Source organism: Eretmochelys imbricata, chromosome 7, assembly GCF_965152235.1.
Source record: "Eretmochelys imbricata isolate rEreImb1 chromosome 7, rEreImb1.hap1, whole genome shotgun sequence".
Classification (NCBI taxonomy): Eukaryota; Metazoa; Chordata; order Testudines; family Cheloniidae; genus Eretmochelys; species Eretmochelys imbricata.
In genome coordinates this window covers 94,603,823-94,620,675 of record NC_135578.1, presented here as the reverse complement: position 1 = coordinate 94,620,675, position 16,853 = coordinate 94,603,823, and the positions used below count along the sequence as shown (strand labels likewise).

Sequence of the window (16,853 nt, the reverse complement as noted above, 5' to 3'; positions counted from 1 at the left end):
TAAAGCTTCTTCTGGGAAGAAATGCTCCCCACTACACACCTCTTCTTTTCCTTAATGATCACTGAGGCCAGCCACCCACTTCTGTACCAACCCCTTCAATGCAAAAAATATCTTGGTACTGATGACACTGGAGGGCTATCCAGCAGCATGGGACCTGTTCTGTATCTCTGAGCTGGATTATCTAGTAGTGCAGTGGACAAACTAGCCGGTACTGCTTGATCTCAGGCTTCATCTATAAACTTACAAAGACTGGTTCAGCCCTTAATACTATGGTCACCGTCAAGGATATCTCTGACCCACACTTTCCTACTATCATGCCACAGTGTCATGCGGGGAGCTCATATTGTTGCTTGTCCACTATGACTCCTAAATCCTCTTCAGAATTATTGCTTTCCAGGATACAGTCTCCCATTCTGTAGATGTGACATGCATCCAGGAACTTTGCATTTGGCTGTATTAAAACTCATTCTCTGTGAAAGGATGCAGATTACCAAGTGATCGGCTTGCTCTGTGTGACTAACCTGTCCTCATTACAATGATCACGCAGTGATAAATATTATCCACAAATTTTATCAGCAGTGATTTTATAGTTGCTTCCAGATCACTGACAAAAATGTGAATAGTATTTTAGGCTCAAACAGATACCTGAAGAACCTCATTAGAAACATGTCTATATGATGATGATTTCCCATTGACAACTACTTTTTGAGACCTACCAGATAGTTCTTAATCCATTTAACCTGTGTCTTAGTGATTATTTTGTTATGCTAACTTCTTATTCAGAATGTAGTGCAATACTAAATCAAGGTATATTAAATCTACACTGTTACCTTTATCAACCAAACTTGTAATCTCAAAGAGTGAAATCGGGTGCATTTGACAAGGCTTTTTTTCCATAAAACAAAGTTGAATGGCATTAATTATATTTCCATCCTTAATCTTTCAATTGAATACCATATCCACTTGTTCATTATTTTTCCCTGGATTAATGTCCAGCTAACTAGCCTGTACCTACCCGAGTCTTCAGTTTTTTGTTTGCCTTTTTTAATATTGGCACCACATTGGCACTCTTCCAGGCTTCTGGAATTTTTCTGGTATTCCAAGATGTATTAAAAATAAAGGTCAGCAATCGGATCTCCTCAGTCGACTCTTGGGTGCAAGTTTTCTAGGCCTGATGATTTAAAAACACTTATCCCTAGCAGAGGTTGTCTAACCCTCCTTAGTTACTAATGAACAGGAAAGTATTGCATCATTCTCCATGATATGAATATATCATTCTGCTTCTCTACAAATGCAGCACAAATATTTAGTGAACACTTGTGCATGCTGTCTCATTACTAACAATGTTAGTATTTTCATCTAGTAATGAGCTCCGTACCACAGAGTAGGTGCAGCAGTGTCCCTACCAGATTTCCTCTTGCTCTCTACCCACCTGTGTGCCTGGAGCAAGTTTCAGGGTAGTGAGATCAATCAGCATTTGCTGAACAGCAGACATAAGGCCCATGTCAAATCCAAAGATCTTGAGTGTCCATGAGCACTGCAATCCTTTTATTACAAAGTCAGCTGAGGAGCAGCTCAACTTCCACATGACTCTGTAGCATTGCACGTCTTGCCCCAGTATGCTGGACAGCACAGCTCTTCTTGCCTGTCTCTTTTTCTCAGACCCCCATGCTGGTAATCCATAGAATGTCTAGCTATTTCTGGCTGGGCACAGGACAACTTAAATATAGAGAATTCCCAGACTCTCCCCCAAGCTTCAGTGACTTGCCAGTTTGCCAGTCATCTGGGTCTTGCTGCAAAATTGACTAACAGGAGTTAGGCAGATACTGAAGAACACTCTTTGGAATCAGGACTTATGTGATATCCTTCTAACCATTTATCTGTGTCCCAGATGAGGAATAGTGGGAGGGGGGTCCTGCAAGCTGGCGGAAAGCAGGGCAAAGGGAGCTGTGGGCATGAATGGAAAGAAATTATGGAATGATTAACAAAAGTGAGGAGAGACAAAGAAATTAATGATGGGAGATATTTAGAAAGGGAGAAGGAAAGGTAGTCTACTGGAGGGATGTAAGGTAAAACGCACTCATCAGGGGTGGGGGGAAGAGAAGAAATGTCAAACAGAAGAAAATAGAAGAAGAAAAAAACTGGGCCACATTAAATATTCTACAGAAAGCTTCAATCAGGATGTAAAATGTATTTTGACATGGTGTATGTGTAGTGGGAATCCCAATTCATAGGTACCAGCTAGTACTTTTTATTCCCCATTTTAAAAAAAAAAGGGGGGGGGGCAGACATTTTAAGCAAAGCTCCCATTGGCTTCACTGGGGCCAGAATTTCACTCAGTGTTAAAGTTGAAATGAAAGTGTGATCACCTGTGTCTTTAACCCAGTATTTCTTTCATCATGCACAAACCCCACCTCCTCTTTTTTAGAGGAAATCTGGTTGTGCTATAAGCACAAATTGGTTTTAACTCTAGTTTTCTTTTCATTAGGTTACTACTGTTTTCAATGAAGTTACATCAGCTTTTAATTTAAATCCTAATATTTTACAACAATTGGACAGTAAACGACAACAAGTCCAAATGACGGTTACGGAAACAAACCAGGAATGGCAAGTGTTACAGCTGCGAGTCCATACTTTTGCTGCATGTGCTGTTGTGAGCTTACAACAACTTCCAGAAAAACTAAATCCTGTCATAAAACCTTTAATGGAAACTGTCAAAAAAGAAGAGAACATACTGGTACAAAACTATGCAGCTTTGTGCGTAGCTAAGTTACTTCAACAGTGTACATCAAGATCTCCATGCCCCAACTCTAAGATCATAAAAAATCTCTGCAACTCTCTCTGTGTGGACCCACATCTTACTCCCTTAGCAGCATGTCCTGCACAACCTCAAAGCAGCCATGAAAACTCTAAAGGTATATTGTCGAAGTCTGTGTCAGTTTTTTGAAAAAAATTGCATAAACGAAATATTTGTTGTTTTTATATAGTAGATATCTACATGAGTGTTCTACTTATGTATTTAAAATCAATCAGCTGTTTTAACTTCTTGTTAGAACTGTAGGAGATGTCTGAAAAATTAGTAGCTATGTACATTTATTTTTTGAACATAGCACTGTAGCTCAAGAATTGGTCTTAGTGAATTTTCTGGAAGTTTTTCTGTGGAAGACTTTTTAAAACACAACAAAAAAACGGACTCCTGGGATGGTTTTTAAATTGAAATGTTTCATGGAGCAGAAGTATGATGCTATGTGGAAATGAGGGATGTGTTACTATTCTGTTTAGAATAATATTGCTAGTACAATTTTACATAGAATAAACCTAATGTGGTTGCATGCTGTAGTTCTGCAGTCTAATCATAAGACAACTGAAAATTAAATGTTCACAAATACATGTAATGATGTTAACGGAAAAAATCAGACCCTGCAAATATAGTCCTGAAAATTAATGCTTTTCCATTCTTGTGGCTGAAAAGTAAATCTCTACCTCTCAGATGAACAATCCTGAATCCTAAACTTTAAGAAACAAAATTTTTGAAATATTAAATTTATTGTGACTTGACTAACATTTTATGTCCTTTTGTATGTGTGTTTAGAATTGGAAGTAAAGTACTTCTGAAGTAAATTCCACGTACCACATACATATATGGTACTCACATATCTGATGAAACCTAAAAATGTGGTTGGTTAATCTTTTTAATACCACTCCTACTACTGGAAAAGTAACTGAAAAAGTAATGCTAGTTAACCACATCTATATTAATTCTTCCTTTAGATCTGTGGGTGCCCAAAGTATATTTCCCATCTTAAATTTCAGGGTAAAATTCTTCCGAGTCTCTACAAACAGATGGGGGAGTGAGTGTGCATCACAATAATTTTGGTCTGATGAGCTGCTTTCCTTAAATTCTTGCAATTATACATTCAATTTTACTATGAACTACTTGCTCACTACTAGTGTGTGGTTTCTCTCCAGAGTAGCCCAGTGGACTAGGCACACCCTAATTAGGGAGGTGTGGCTTCCATTCCTGGCTCTCACTGACCCACGGTGTGATCTGGTGCAAGTCAAATCACCTCTTTTCATTATCCACAAAATGATATTTACCCTTCTTTGTAAAGCAAGTTGAGATTGTTACCACTGCCACCCATTTCTGGTACTGTATTTTAAAGTAGATTGTCAACTTTATCCTCTTATAGGACCCAACTCTGAGAGAGATGGGATGCACCATACTGTCACCAAGCACAGAGGAATAATTACTCTGTATAGACATCAGAAAGCTGCTTTTGCCATCACAAGTAGGCGAGGTCCTACACCAAAGGCTCCAAAAGCCCAAATTGCAGACCTTCCAACAGGCAGTAGTGGAAACCTCACCACAGAACTTGATGAGGTAAATAAGTTGGGTTTTTTTTTTTTTTGTGTGTTGTTTTTTTTTTTTAAAGAGCTAGATTATTGATTATCATTATACTTAATAAGACATGTTCTTCTAAATGTAGCTGTATTTCAGTCAATGGAGTTACACAAAGGATGGCGTAATAGTTTTTCTTAATTAAAAACTGAGTCCATGTTTACTTTTTTATGTTGTAAGCAGCATGAAGAATTTATGTTCAAATAGAGGAAGAATTAAATATCTGTAGTGGTATTAAACTTAAAATAAACTAATTCTAAAGGGAAACATTTAGTCCTGAGTAAAATAGCTATTCATGTAAATGGGACATGCAGAATTAAATTCTCGAGTACTACATTAAAAGTGTGCCCTCTCCCTGGTGTCTACGTTGGGGGGAGGGACAGAAGACTGCTCAATATGTATTACAGAAATTTGAGACAGAACCCGAAGACTTTTTAAGTATCTCTGAATTTCACATTTGTAATGTGTCAATTATTTTTGCAAGTGTTGTATTAACTAGTTGAATTAAAGAATCTGAAAGCATCCCATTAATACCTTATTCACATTAAAATCTACTTCTAAACAATTTTATTTTAAGCCATTATTTACTGTGTAAATTTGTATTTAGTATTGCTTTGGGGGACCCAGTAGAAAGTAGTGTTAGACTGATACATGTAATCTATATGAATAATAGCTAGTCTTCAAACAACTGGCCACCTAGCAAATCAAAGAAAAAATTTAGAACTGATCTGCTTCATACAATAGACTAGTGTAAATTCATTTGAAAAATATCATTTCTAAGGTAAGGTCACCATGGTTAAATGACAAAAAATCTTTCTTTCTTACTCATCACTAACTTTTAGCTTGAATGTGGAAGTTGTCAGAGATGATAACTTGGCTTTGTAATTACACATTACTTAGTTCCCTTACAAACGTTCTACATACATGCCTTTTTGTAAATTAATTCACTTAATTATTTACAATGTGCTTCCTTTTTGATATTTTAAAAGTTGAACTGGATATCTTCTGCAGAAGCTTAAGTTTTTCTAGATTATAAGTTCATAAACCATGAAAATAAATTCATATTTTATGAGTAACTCCAACCAGTAAACTGGAAATGGCATGAAATTAGTTCTGTATGCTCAATAAAAAGAGGAAGCTGTTCTCTGAGGTATTTTGTGGGGAAGAGATGCTTGCTGTGTTTTCTCTGAGGGGAAAAAATGAAGTTTCTATAATGCCAAATAACTTATTGTGTGGCTCTGAAACTCAAGAGATGCATTTACACTAGGGAATCTTAGTGGAAAACATAGGGGGAATCTTTTATTTATTTTTATAAAAAAAACCTGCTCTACAAGTATACATGGCAGAGCCTTGTCTATGCTTTGGTTCCCATCAGTGCAGATTTTTCTTCTAAAACTCCTTAGTGTAGACAGATCCAAAGTATGAACTTCAACTGGATATTTCCAAAAGTAAGATGTATTTTCTGCTATGCTTACTGTTCAAAGAGCCCCATTTGCTCCACTAGGACTTAAGTGCTTAACATTAAGTACTTAACATGAGTAAGTCTGGCAGAATCTATTATATTGTAACTCAAAATTCATAGGTTTCAGCGTAGCAGCCGTATTAGTCTGTATTTGCAAAAAGAAAAGGGGTACTTGTGGCACCTTAGAGACTAACAAATTTCATAAGCAGTTATGGCCCTGATTCAGCAAGGTAGTTAAACACATGCATAACTTTAAGCAGGTGAGTAGTCCCCTTGACTTCAGTAGGACTACTCCCCTGCTTAGAGTTATGCATATGCTTAACTACCTTGTTAAATTGGGAGCTAAAACACAAGGAACTGCTAACTGGATGCTGCATAGGAACTATAAATAGTTCAGTTTGCCCTCCTGCATAATACCGCTTGTAAAGAATGTAAGTGCCTGTACTGTGAACTTCCAGAGAGCAATAATCACAGAAGTTACTTCCCTTTCTATTGGTACAGGATTCCAAAGGTATAAAAGTTGGAGCATCCCCCAACTGTCCTTCAGTATCTTCTACCACCAAAGGTGCAGCAAGCTCTGATAAGACTCTGAGAGCTTGTCTACGTGGGGAAGTTAATGAGCATCAGGTTAGGGGGTGAATTTAGAGCCAGTAGCTATTCTTCATGAACTTCCTGTGTGGAGACACTTTCTGTGCATTAACAATGGCTTTGTGTGGTTTAACTTAATACATTTCTAAAGAGTATAAGCTTATAATAATTGGACAGGGCACTCTTAGTGCACAATAAGAGTCTCCACATGAGGCGTTCATGCAGAGTAGCTAGCATGCACTAGCTATTCCAGGCTTTTCGTCATGTAGACAAGCCCTGAGTCTTCCCCTTGATGAACAGTAGTGTATAATATTGGTTATGCAATCAAATTTGTTTAAGTTTGAGCCAGGGAAGGACATTCTTAATTTTATTTTTTTTGTGCAATTTGCAGATTTGTTTAACACTTAAACCTTGCTTGAATGTAACAAGCTTTGCTTCATTTTTAAATTCCTTTAATCTACTTATTCCCTCAACCATATTTTAATTCTAGGCTCAGAAGCCATATATTGTACAGAGGAGAGGAGCTGAATTTGCCTTATCTACTATAGCTAAACATTTCGGTGCTGAAATGGTAATAGGATTGCCACATCTCTGGGATGCTATGGTTGGTCCACTAAGAAATAATATTAACCTAAACAGTTTTGGTATGTACACTTCTTATTATGTTCTTGTTTTTTTGTTATAGCATGTGTGTTATCTGAAACTGGACATCTGTTTGTTTTTAACAGATCGGAAATCCTTATTGGAAAAGGGAGATGTGTCTGCTCAGGAGTTGGTCAATTCTCTACAGGTGTTTGAAACAACAGCAGCGTCAATGGACATTCAGCTTCACCCTTTGGTAATTAGCATGTTCTACTCCAAAGTGATTTCCTGACCAAACAATTTGCATTCATTGCCATTGTTTGTTGTACTTTTTTACAATACTTCAGTTCTTTATATAGTTGTATTGCTATTAGGTTACTTGTGTACTGTCTTCAGATCACTTATATTAGTCTCCTTAAGAAAAGAGACCGCCTCCTGCATTTTTTTTATTTAGCTTCTAGATATGAAAGCTACATGTTCTATCCCTTCTTTATGCCATGCGCCTTTTTAAATATAGTTCAATTCCATATTTGTTTTATCTACAAGGTGCAGGATAGGTCAAGAAAATCAAAATATCTTATTTTTTCATATATCATCTATAAAGAGGGAGGAAAGCCATTTGGAAATGTAGTTGTTGGTAATATCTGAAATTCAAGCTACAGTGCAGTTTACATTGTTTTAAAGACAACAGTAAGCTCCTTGAATTTAAATGTATTTTGTTCTGGTTCAGAGGTTTCCAAATTGTTTGTGGGGAGCTGACTGGTCATATGGGCCTGTCTCTTCTTTGCTGTTAAACTGCATTAAAGTATAGGTACAAATATAATATATTTTCCTAATTCTACTTTTCTGAATAAGCAGTTGCTGTAGTTGACTCAGGAATGTGAAATGATTTAAAGTGGAAAGAAGGGTGGTCAATACAATTATGACTGGGATAGAATGTGGTCCAATATTTCCCTGTATAGTCAGCAAGGAAGAAAATGACTAACTGAAAAGACTCTTCTGAACTTAAATGCCAAGATTTTAAAAAAGAGCCTCAAGTTAGTTTCCTAATTCTATATGTAAGCACTTTTTTTTATTTTTTTTTTATTTTTTTTTCAAAAGTTCTGAGCACTTAACTCTCACAGATTGAGATGATGCTTTTTCAGTTTGAAACTTCTTTCCTATCTGTAGAGTGCTTAGATTTTAAATTCAGGTTTAAGAACTTCATACATCTGTCTTGCTTTGCTAATTGACTTCTTACTGTGCTGGAGAATATCCCTTGTTCCAGGTGCAAGTAAATTAGTCTTACATTATGTTTGTATGGGCAGTATACTGTTTTTTTCTCAGACCTCTCTGCATTCAGAAGTCTTAATCTGGGTATCCTTATGGTATTGACTAGGATACAATAATTGATAAAATAAATATATTTATATGCAATATAAAAATCTGACTTTTTTTTTTTTTCTTTTCAGTTGATACAGCATTTGCCTCATCTTTATGTGTGCCTTCAGCATCCAAGCACTGCAGTGAGACACATGGTTGCTCGTTGTGTAGGTGTTATGAGCAAAATAGCTACCATGGATACAATGAATATTTTGTTAGAGAAGGTTATTCCATGGCTGGGAGCAATAGATGACAATACCAAACAAGAGGGTGCAATTGAAGCGCTTGCTTGTATCCTTGCTTGTATTATCTAAAATTGTGTGATTAGCAAAAAATACAATTTCTGTAGTGTGAAAAGTAGAAAATAAAAGTAAAATTTTGTTTTATCCTCCTAGTGTAGGATGCTGGGCTTCCGGTTGGATCACTTAAGTTGCCCATCAGATGAGCTTTTTTGCTCCTGTTGAGGTTTTAGTGGAGATAGTGTGAAAGAGAATTGCAGGATTATCTTTCCAATGAAAACTGAAAGGCGGCAAGTTTTTAAAATGATAAAATTGTATGCATATCATGTAATGAATCTGTGGCAGATTACCATCAAGGCCCATAGCTAAATAGGACTATCAAAAAAATTAAACCTATTAAGTGGATAATATCTAACCTTAAGAACTTGGAGAGTTATTTAAACATCCTTGCTTAGGACATTAGCCAACCACTAACTGCCTAGGGTACTTCTGAAGCATCTGTCCCTGTTAGAGGCAGGATTCCAGACTCTGACTTACTGATGTGATCCAATGTGGCAATTCCCACGTTGCAAACAATATGTACAAAGGGTTGTTCATATACCCCTTTTATTTCATGTCTGTCTTCATATGTAAGACAGCTCTCTGTCCTATATACCCGAACAGTTGTGATACCTTCAGTGTTTTTTGTCTTTTTTGAAATCTGGTAAATATGTGTGTTAAATTATTTGTCCCAAAATGCAGGATTTGTAGTGATAATAGAAGTTGGAACAACAAATGCAGCGTTCTTCTTCAAGTGCTTTTCCCTGTGGGTGCTTTTCTTCAGATGCATGAATGCCCATGCACCTTTGATTGGAAATTTTTTATGGCAGTGTTTACAGGTCCAAGCCCGCGCCCTATACATCCTCAAGCTTCAATCTGAGAGTTTATAGGAAAGGGCAGACTCACTCCTGCTTCAGTTCCTTTTCAACCACCTGTAGCCTGAGACAGAGCCTTGTGGTGTCTCTTAGTTAGATGAAATTACTGTAAAGTGGGTCCATAACTGTTGAATGACCATACTCAAAGCGTAGTTATCAATGATCCGTTGTTCAGCTGGGAGGCCATATCTAGTGGGGCCCTACAGGGGTCTGACATAGGTAGGGCCCTACCAAATTCACATTCCATTTTGGTCAATTTCACTGTCATAGGATTTTAAAAATCATAAATTTCATGAGTTCAGACATTTAAATGTATAATTTCAGTGTTGTAATTGTAGGGATCCTGATTCAAAAAGGAGTTGTGTGGTGGTCACAAGGTTGTTGCAGGGGGTGGAGGTCGTAGTACTGCTATTCTTACTCCGGCGCAGCCGCTGGCTGCAGCACTGCTTTCAGAGCTGGGCAGCTGGAGGGCAGTGGCTTCTAGCCAGGAGCCCAGCTCTGAAGGCAAAGCCACCTCTAGCAGCAGCGCAGAAGTGAGGATGGCCTGGTATGGAATCGTCACTCTTACTTCTGTAATGCTGCTGGTGGGGCATTGCTTTCAGAGCTAGGCATCTGGCCAATAGCCACTGCTCTCTGGCTGCCTAGCTCTGAAGGCAGCATAGAAATAAGGGTGGCAATACCACGACCCCCCTAAAATCCTTGCGGACCACCCCAACCCCACCACAACTCCCTTTTTGGTCAGGACTCCCAGGTTGAGAAATGCTGGTCTCCCCCGTGAAATCTGTACAGTATAGGATAAAAGCACACACAAGACCAGATTTCGTAGTCCATGATGCATTTTTCATGGCCATGAAAAATTCGGTAGGGCCCTAGTCATGGGTACGGTACTAGTCAATGTTTTCATTATTTGAGTTGAATAATGGAGTAGACAGTATGCTTATAAAAATTTGTGGATGACCCCAAGGTGGGGGAGGGGGTTGCTAGCACTTTGGAGGACAGTATTAGAATTCAGAATGACTTTGATGAATTAGTCTGAAATAATCAAGAAGAAAGACAAGTGCAATGTGTACTACATTTGAGGAAAAATCAAATGCACAACTACAAATGGGGAATAACTGCCTTGGTGGTAGTACTACGGAAAAGGACGTGGGAGGTATAGTGCATCACAAATTGAATATGAGCCAGCGGTGTGATGCAGTTATGAAAAAGACACTCCAGAATGGCATTAGCATTAACATGAGTGTCAGTCATAAGATATTGGAGGTAATTGTCTGCTCTACTCGGCACTGGGGAGGCCTCCAACACAGCACTTGAGCTAGTTCTGGGTACCACATTTTAGGAAAGGTGAGGATAAATTGGAGAGAATCTGGAAGAGAGCAATGAAAATGATTTAGAGAACCTCACCTTACAAGGAAAATTTTAAAAACTGGGCATGTTTAGTCTTGAGAAAAGAAGACAGAGGGAATGGGGACCAGGGACCTGATAAGTCTTCAAATACGTTGAGGGCAATTTTAAAGAGAAACAGTGATCTGTTCTCCCTGTCCACTGAAGATAGGACAATAAGTAATCAGCTTAAACTGCAGGAAGGGAGATTTAGGTTAGATATTAGGAAAAACTTTATCAGGATGGTAGCACTGGAATAGGCTTCCAAAGGCAGTTATGGAACCTCCATCATTGGAGGTTTCTAAGAACAGATTGGACAAACACCTGTCCGGGATAGTCTAGTTTTACTTGGGTCGTGCCTCAGTGCAATGGGCTGGACTAGATGAGCTCTCAAGGTTTCTTCCAGCCCTACATATACATGATTCTGCGTTTTTGTTTTGCCAGCAGCTGTCTACTTTGACAACTGGCTTCTCTGGGGCTGGTCCCTTGTAGAGGTTCAGTCTGCAGGCTTTAAGGCTCTGGTCCTGTTCTGCTCTTTGAGGCTGAATTTAGAATGGTCTATCTTGATGCCAGTCCAGTGCATCAAGTTTATAGAAATTTACGCTTGATTCCAGAACCACTAGAGCTTTCTTGCCATCAGATTCAGCAACCTAATCTTGGACATTCAGAGGAGTCCTCAAACTATAGGTTGGATCTGCCTGTAAGCTGTTAGGTTACATTTGTTATGTCCCACAAATGTTGGGGTTGATTTGCAATATCTCCAAGCCTAGGTCAGGACAGTCTACGAACCCAACAAACACAGCTTGGCCAAGAGGGTGTCTATTCTGCAGAAGATTCTCAACTCCCTCAGTGGAAGGATCCCGGCAAAATCTGTCTGGGACCCCATTTATGTGCCTTTTCTCTTTGTCAGAGAGCCTGCACCATCTTGGGATTCAACTTTGTCCCAAGTGCTCTGATGAAACCATTCTTCAAGCCCATGGTGAGCTGCTCTCTGCTTCATTTATCTTTCAAGACCTCCTGCTTAGCAGCAATCACCTTGGCTAGGAGATTTGAGGAATTGGGCGCCCTTATGGCTGATCCACCTTGCACAGTTTTTTCTGCCAGGACAAAGTGACGTTTCATCAACACCCTCGTTTCCTACCCTAGATCTTTTCATACAGCCATATTTAATCAGAATATTCAGTTGCTATTCTACCCTAAACCTCACAGTTCTAGGAAAGAAACTGATCTTCGCATCCTGGATGTTAGAAGAACTATAGGCATCTGCCTCCATAGTACCAAAGCCTCCCCTAGGCTCTTTGTTTCTATATATCTGCTCAAAGACTGTCTAAATGGGTTTTGGGCTGTATTCTGTCATGCTCTGAAGCTTCTGCATGGCACCTTTCTTCTAGGGTGACTGCCCACTGTACTAGGGAACGGTTTCCCTCTATGGCTCTGCTTAAAAACTGCTACTGTTTTAGACATCTGTAAGGCCACCCCCTGATTTTTCCAAGCACTAAGCAAATGCAGCCTTTGGGATGGCTGTCTTCCAATCGGTACTAGACCCTGCCAGCTCCTAACTCAGTAGTCTGGGCACTGCTAGGGAGTCACCTGAAGTGGCTCACCCATAGGGACCACTACTCAAAGGAGAGGTTACTCACCTGTACAGAAACTGGAGTTCTTTGAGGTGCTTTGTCCCTATGGGTGCTCCACTAGCTGCTCTTCTTCCCCTCTGCTTTTGAGTCCTGGTCTCTCACCAAGTTGCATGGTAGAGAATGAACTGGAGCAGCAGCGGGTCTGCCCTTCCCTACATATCTTCAGACCAGAGCACAAGGAGATGTAGAGCAGAGGTGCAAACCCATGGATTCTGCTGTTGAAAATCTCTGATCAAAGGCATGTGGGCATGCATGCATGTATGAATTGGAGCATCCATAGCGACAAAATGTCTCAAAGACGTGTAGGTAAGTAATCTCTCCTTTCGTTGGTAATATCAGAGAAAAAATTTTTAATAGAAAAAGCCCAGACTACTCTGAGCCTTTTTAAAGAAAATAGTTCTAATCTAACCAAAGCAAATGACCTCCTAACTGAACAGAGAAGGCAGGTAACTATTTTTGTCTTCATTTTAAAGATTGAAATGATTGTATGAACCATCTTGAAGACTGGTAGAAACTTCTCAGAACCAAAGAAAGCTTCACTTTCAAATGACTGAAAATAAACAAATTATCTTGATTTATTTGCATGTGAAATAACAGAGCAAATGAGCCAACAGTGATTTCTGGATCTGAAGCAGAAGGATACTTTAGCCTGTATCCAGTAGAATGAGCTATTACTTCATAGTTTCAATCAGAATGCAAAATCTTACAAAATTGGTAGTGTGTTTATGACCACCCACCCTATTTTTCTGCTTGACATTTTTCTCCTTTTATGGTGTCAGTAATTTCCATATTTTGAGTTACTCAGCACTTAGTCTGAGTAATGATATGCACTATCACAGTCTGCAGTATCTGCTACAGAACATGAAGATTTCTGGCAATAGCAGTATGCTGGTGCTTATCACTAATGGTACATTAAATCTTTGGATTGTGCAGTTTTCAGTGTCGGAGGACCTTTTTAGTCCTATTGTGTGTCCAGCCTAGAATTTTTTTGTGCTACTTTAGTTAAACTTTTAAAAAATATTATGGGGGTGTCACAAGCAACTCTGTAGTGTAGCACACGTTAAAATTTTGCATTTTCAGGAGGCTAAAATCCCTCTGTTTGGTCTCCAGTTACCTTAGTTGTTGCAAAATTGAATTTTCTAGTTAATTTTTTAGGAAAAAGTTTACTAACTTTTGGAAGTTTGTCATTCTGTTCAGATTTCTTTGCATTTCTCTAGCTAAACAGCCATGTCACCTACCCAGGGGAACCCTCAATGCACCAGTGCCTCTGTGTAGAAATTCTGATTCCTGGATGCTGCTGCCTGATGTGCTGGTGATATAAGGCAGTATGGAGGAATGCTTTTAAGTACTGATGCCTTGATCAAAACTATCTAGGCTACATCTGTACAGCTGCAGATCGTCATTCAGTCCCTCACATCAACTTAAACTCTCACCTGTTACCACCTTTCCCCATCAGCTCTTCTGGTGCACCATGCAGCAATACCAGGGAGAGCCAAAGGGGTTGAGAAAGTATGTGGGGACTAAGCTGACATAGGAGGAGCTGATAGATACTACATTCTGATGAACCGTAACCAGTTTGTTGGAGCTCTCTTCCACCCCACTTGTTTCCCATCTACCTCATGCACAGCCCACACATGACCTAGCCCTCTGCAGCTCTGCGTCCACTTTACTCTTCTCTCTTGCATTGCATCCGTGCCCTCATACCACCTTGCTTCCCACAGTTTGCTCCCAAATATTTTTCCCATACATCACTAGCTCCACTCCGCTATCCACATTCCCCACCATGCCTCCCTCCGATATAAACATTTAGGTTTTATTTATTTATATTATATTATATAATTGATAAAAGCTGTATATGTAGGGAAGCATAGTGATGGGAGGGAGACCAGGCTCGTGGTGGTGACTGGGGATATAGATGGACACAACTAGCAACTTTCTGCCTCTTTTATGGTTTATACCTCATCTAAACCTTGCAATTCACAATTATAATTTAGCTTTCTCCTCCATATCTCTCTGATCCATTAGTCATAATTCATATGCCTCCTCAACAGAAAATATGCAATCTTAATTCCGATCACATAAATATTGCAAAAACAAAGTTTATCACCTAAATAATAGTATTAATGCTACAATTATTTTCCAAGATGAATACTAGTTCTACTTTCGAAAGCAAAGCATTCTGTCCATTATCAGCTAAAAATCTACATCGTACACACGAACACTCCACTTCAGTATTTTTCAGATAATTCATAAAGATCCAATTTCTAACCCTCTATGCCAGGGGTGGGCAAACTTTTTGGCCACATCAGGGTTTCAAAACTATATGGAGGGCTGGGTAGGGAAGGTTGTGCTTCCTCAAACAGCCTGGCCTCCACCCCCTGACTGCCTGGCCTCAGAATCCCCGACCCATCCAACCCCTCCCCTGCTCCTTGTCCCCTGACCCCCTCCCCGGGAACCGCACCCCCTATCCAGCCCCCCCTTCTTCCTGTCCCCTGACTGCCCCGACCCCTATCCACACCCCTGCCCCTTGACAGGCCCCCGGGATTCCCACGCCTATCCAGCCCCCCTTTCCCTGACCACACTCCGAACCTCCGTCCCATCCAACTGCTCCCTGTCCCCTGACTGCCCCCCACCCCCTTACCATGCCAGAGCCAGCCACGCTGCCCAGCAAGAGCTCTCCTTCCTCCCCACCCCCACCCCCACCCCCCGGAGATGTGTAGTCTACGTCAATCTACATTTGACTTCTTAAAATGTCAGCATGATTTCTGTTTAGTTTGAACTTTAATTTTGAAACTCCTTTGGCGAGATGAAGCCTCTGTTTTGTTTTTCAGTGTTCCTTTCAAAGAATTGCAGCATTTCTAGGAGGGTCATCCTTAAATAACTAGTTGATATATGCATTTCTGAAATTGTCTCCCCCGATATATTTGTATAAAATTCTACTCCTGTTGACTTAATGATGCAAATTTTTTGCTGATGTACAGAATATGATTGAAGTTTTGACTACTAATCGCAAGTACAAAATATACCATTTGTGGTGTAAAGCAGGTACTGAACCGGTTAAAATATTTCCTTAATAACAAATACAGCTGTAATGGAACAGCTAGATGTTGGTATTGTTCCATATATTGTCCTTCTAGTGGTCCCAGTTTTGGGTCGAATGAGTGATCAGACGGACAGTGTACGTTTCATGGCTACTCAGTGCTTTGCAACACTAATTAGACTAATGCCCCTTGAGGTAAGTTGGAGTTATGTTTGAATACATGTGTGTTCTTTGTCCTCTTATTGTTCACTAGCCACAGGGAACCAACTTAGTTCTCACATAGGTTCAGTTCAGATAGAAGTCACTAGGAGGGCCACCTGTGTGTATATAAGGGCAAAAATGAGATACTAGTAATGAAAATAAAATTCTAGTGAATGGTATACATTGTCCTTTATCCCTAGCTGACCTCTCTGAAAAATCTAAATGAAGATCAAGTACAGTTTTAAATATATTGCAGGCACCTTAAGAAGTAACCAGTTTTTCTTCAAGTGCATGCTCATGTTGATTCCATTCTAGGCTTGTGTGTGCCCACATGCACAGTTGTCAGAGACTTTTGCCTTAGTGGTATACATAGGATCAGCTGTGGTGCCCCCTTGAGTGTCCTGTTCATGCGTCGGTATATTAGGCACTGCTGACCCTATGTCCTCTCAGTTCCTTCTTACCGCCCGTGATGGTTGGTTGGAGCGCCTTGTCTTGCAAATTGCAAGAGCATTAACGGTTCTTTACAGTCTTTGTTTATCTCGGGGTTCTCAAATTTCATTGCACCACAACTCCCTTCTGACAACAAAAATTACTGCACAACCCCAGGAGGAGGGACTGAAGCCTGAGGCCCACCACCTAGGCAAAGGGCCTGTAACCTGATCACCACAGCCCAGAGTTGAAGCCCCCAGTCTTCGGCTTTGGCCCTGCGTGAGGGGCTAGGGCTTGGGCCCCAGCAAGTCTAAGACCAGCCCTGGCAACCCCCTTAAAACAAGGTCACAACCCATATTAGGGTCCTAACCCACAGTTTGAGAACCACTGGTTTATCTTTTTTTGTATAAATAGTTTGTAGGTATAAACCTTCAAACCATGCTCATCGAGCAGTAGGCTGATGCCTAACAGTGACACACACACGCGCACACACCCCCACAGCTGTTTTAAGTGTTTGGCGGAATCCCATAGAAAGGACAAGTGTTGAATCTGTAAAAACTTTCTACCTAGAACTCAAAAGAAGCGGGGTGTCTGCTTGAGGGCCCTCCTGTTGGAGGCTG

General features: G+C 39.9%; 1 protein-coding gene across 4 annotated transcripts in view; it reads left to right on the top strand.

The window, feature by feature from the left end:
* BTAF1 (B-TFIID TATA-box binding protein associated factor 1) overlaps positions 1 to 16,853 on the top strand; it is a 95,145-nt gene that overhangs the window by 41,116 nt on the left and 37,176 nt on the right. For 3 of the 4 annotated variants that reach the window (XR_013346703.1, XM_077822621.1, XM_077822620.1), the window contains exons 20-25: positions 2,489 to 2,915; positions 4,191 to 4,381; positions 6,940 to 7,093; positions 7,178 to 7,287; positions 8,483 to 8,684; positions 15,650 to 15,798. Coding sequence is in view for 3 of the 4 variants with exons in the window: in XM_077822621.1 (XP_077678747.1) it covers positions 2,489 to 2,915; positions 4,191 to 4,381; positions 6,940 to 7,093; positions 7,178 to 7,287; positions 8,483 to 8,684; positions 15,650 to 15,798 (1,233 nt within the window). In the remaining variant the exon portion in view is untranslated. The remainder of the gene's footprint in view (positions 1 to 2,488; positions 2,916 to 4,190; positions 4,382 to 6,939; positions 7,094 to 7,177; positions 7,288 to 8,482; positions 8,685 to 15,649; positions 15,799 to 16,853) is intronic. The other variant, XM_077822622.1, reaches the window with a different exon arrangement.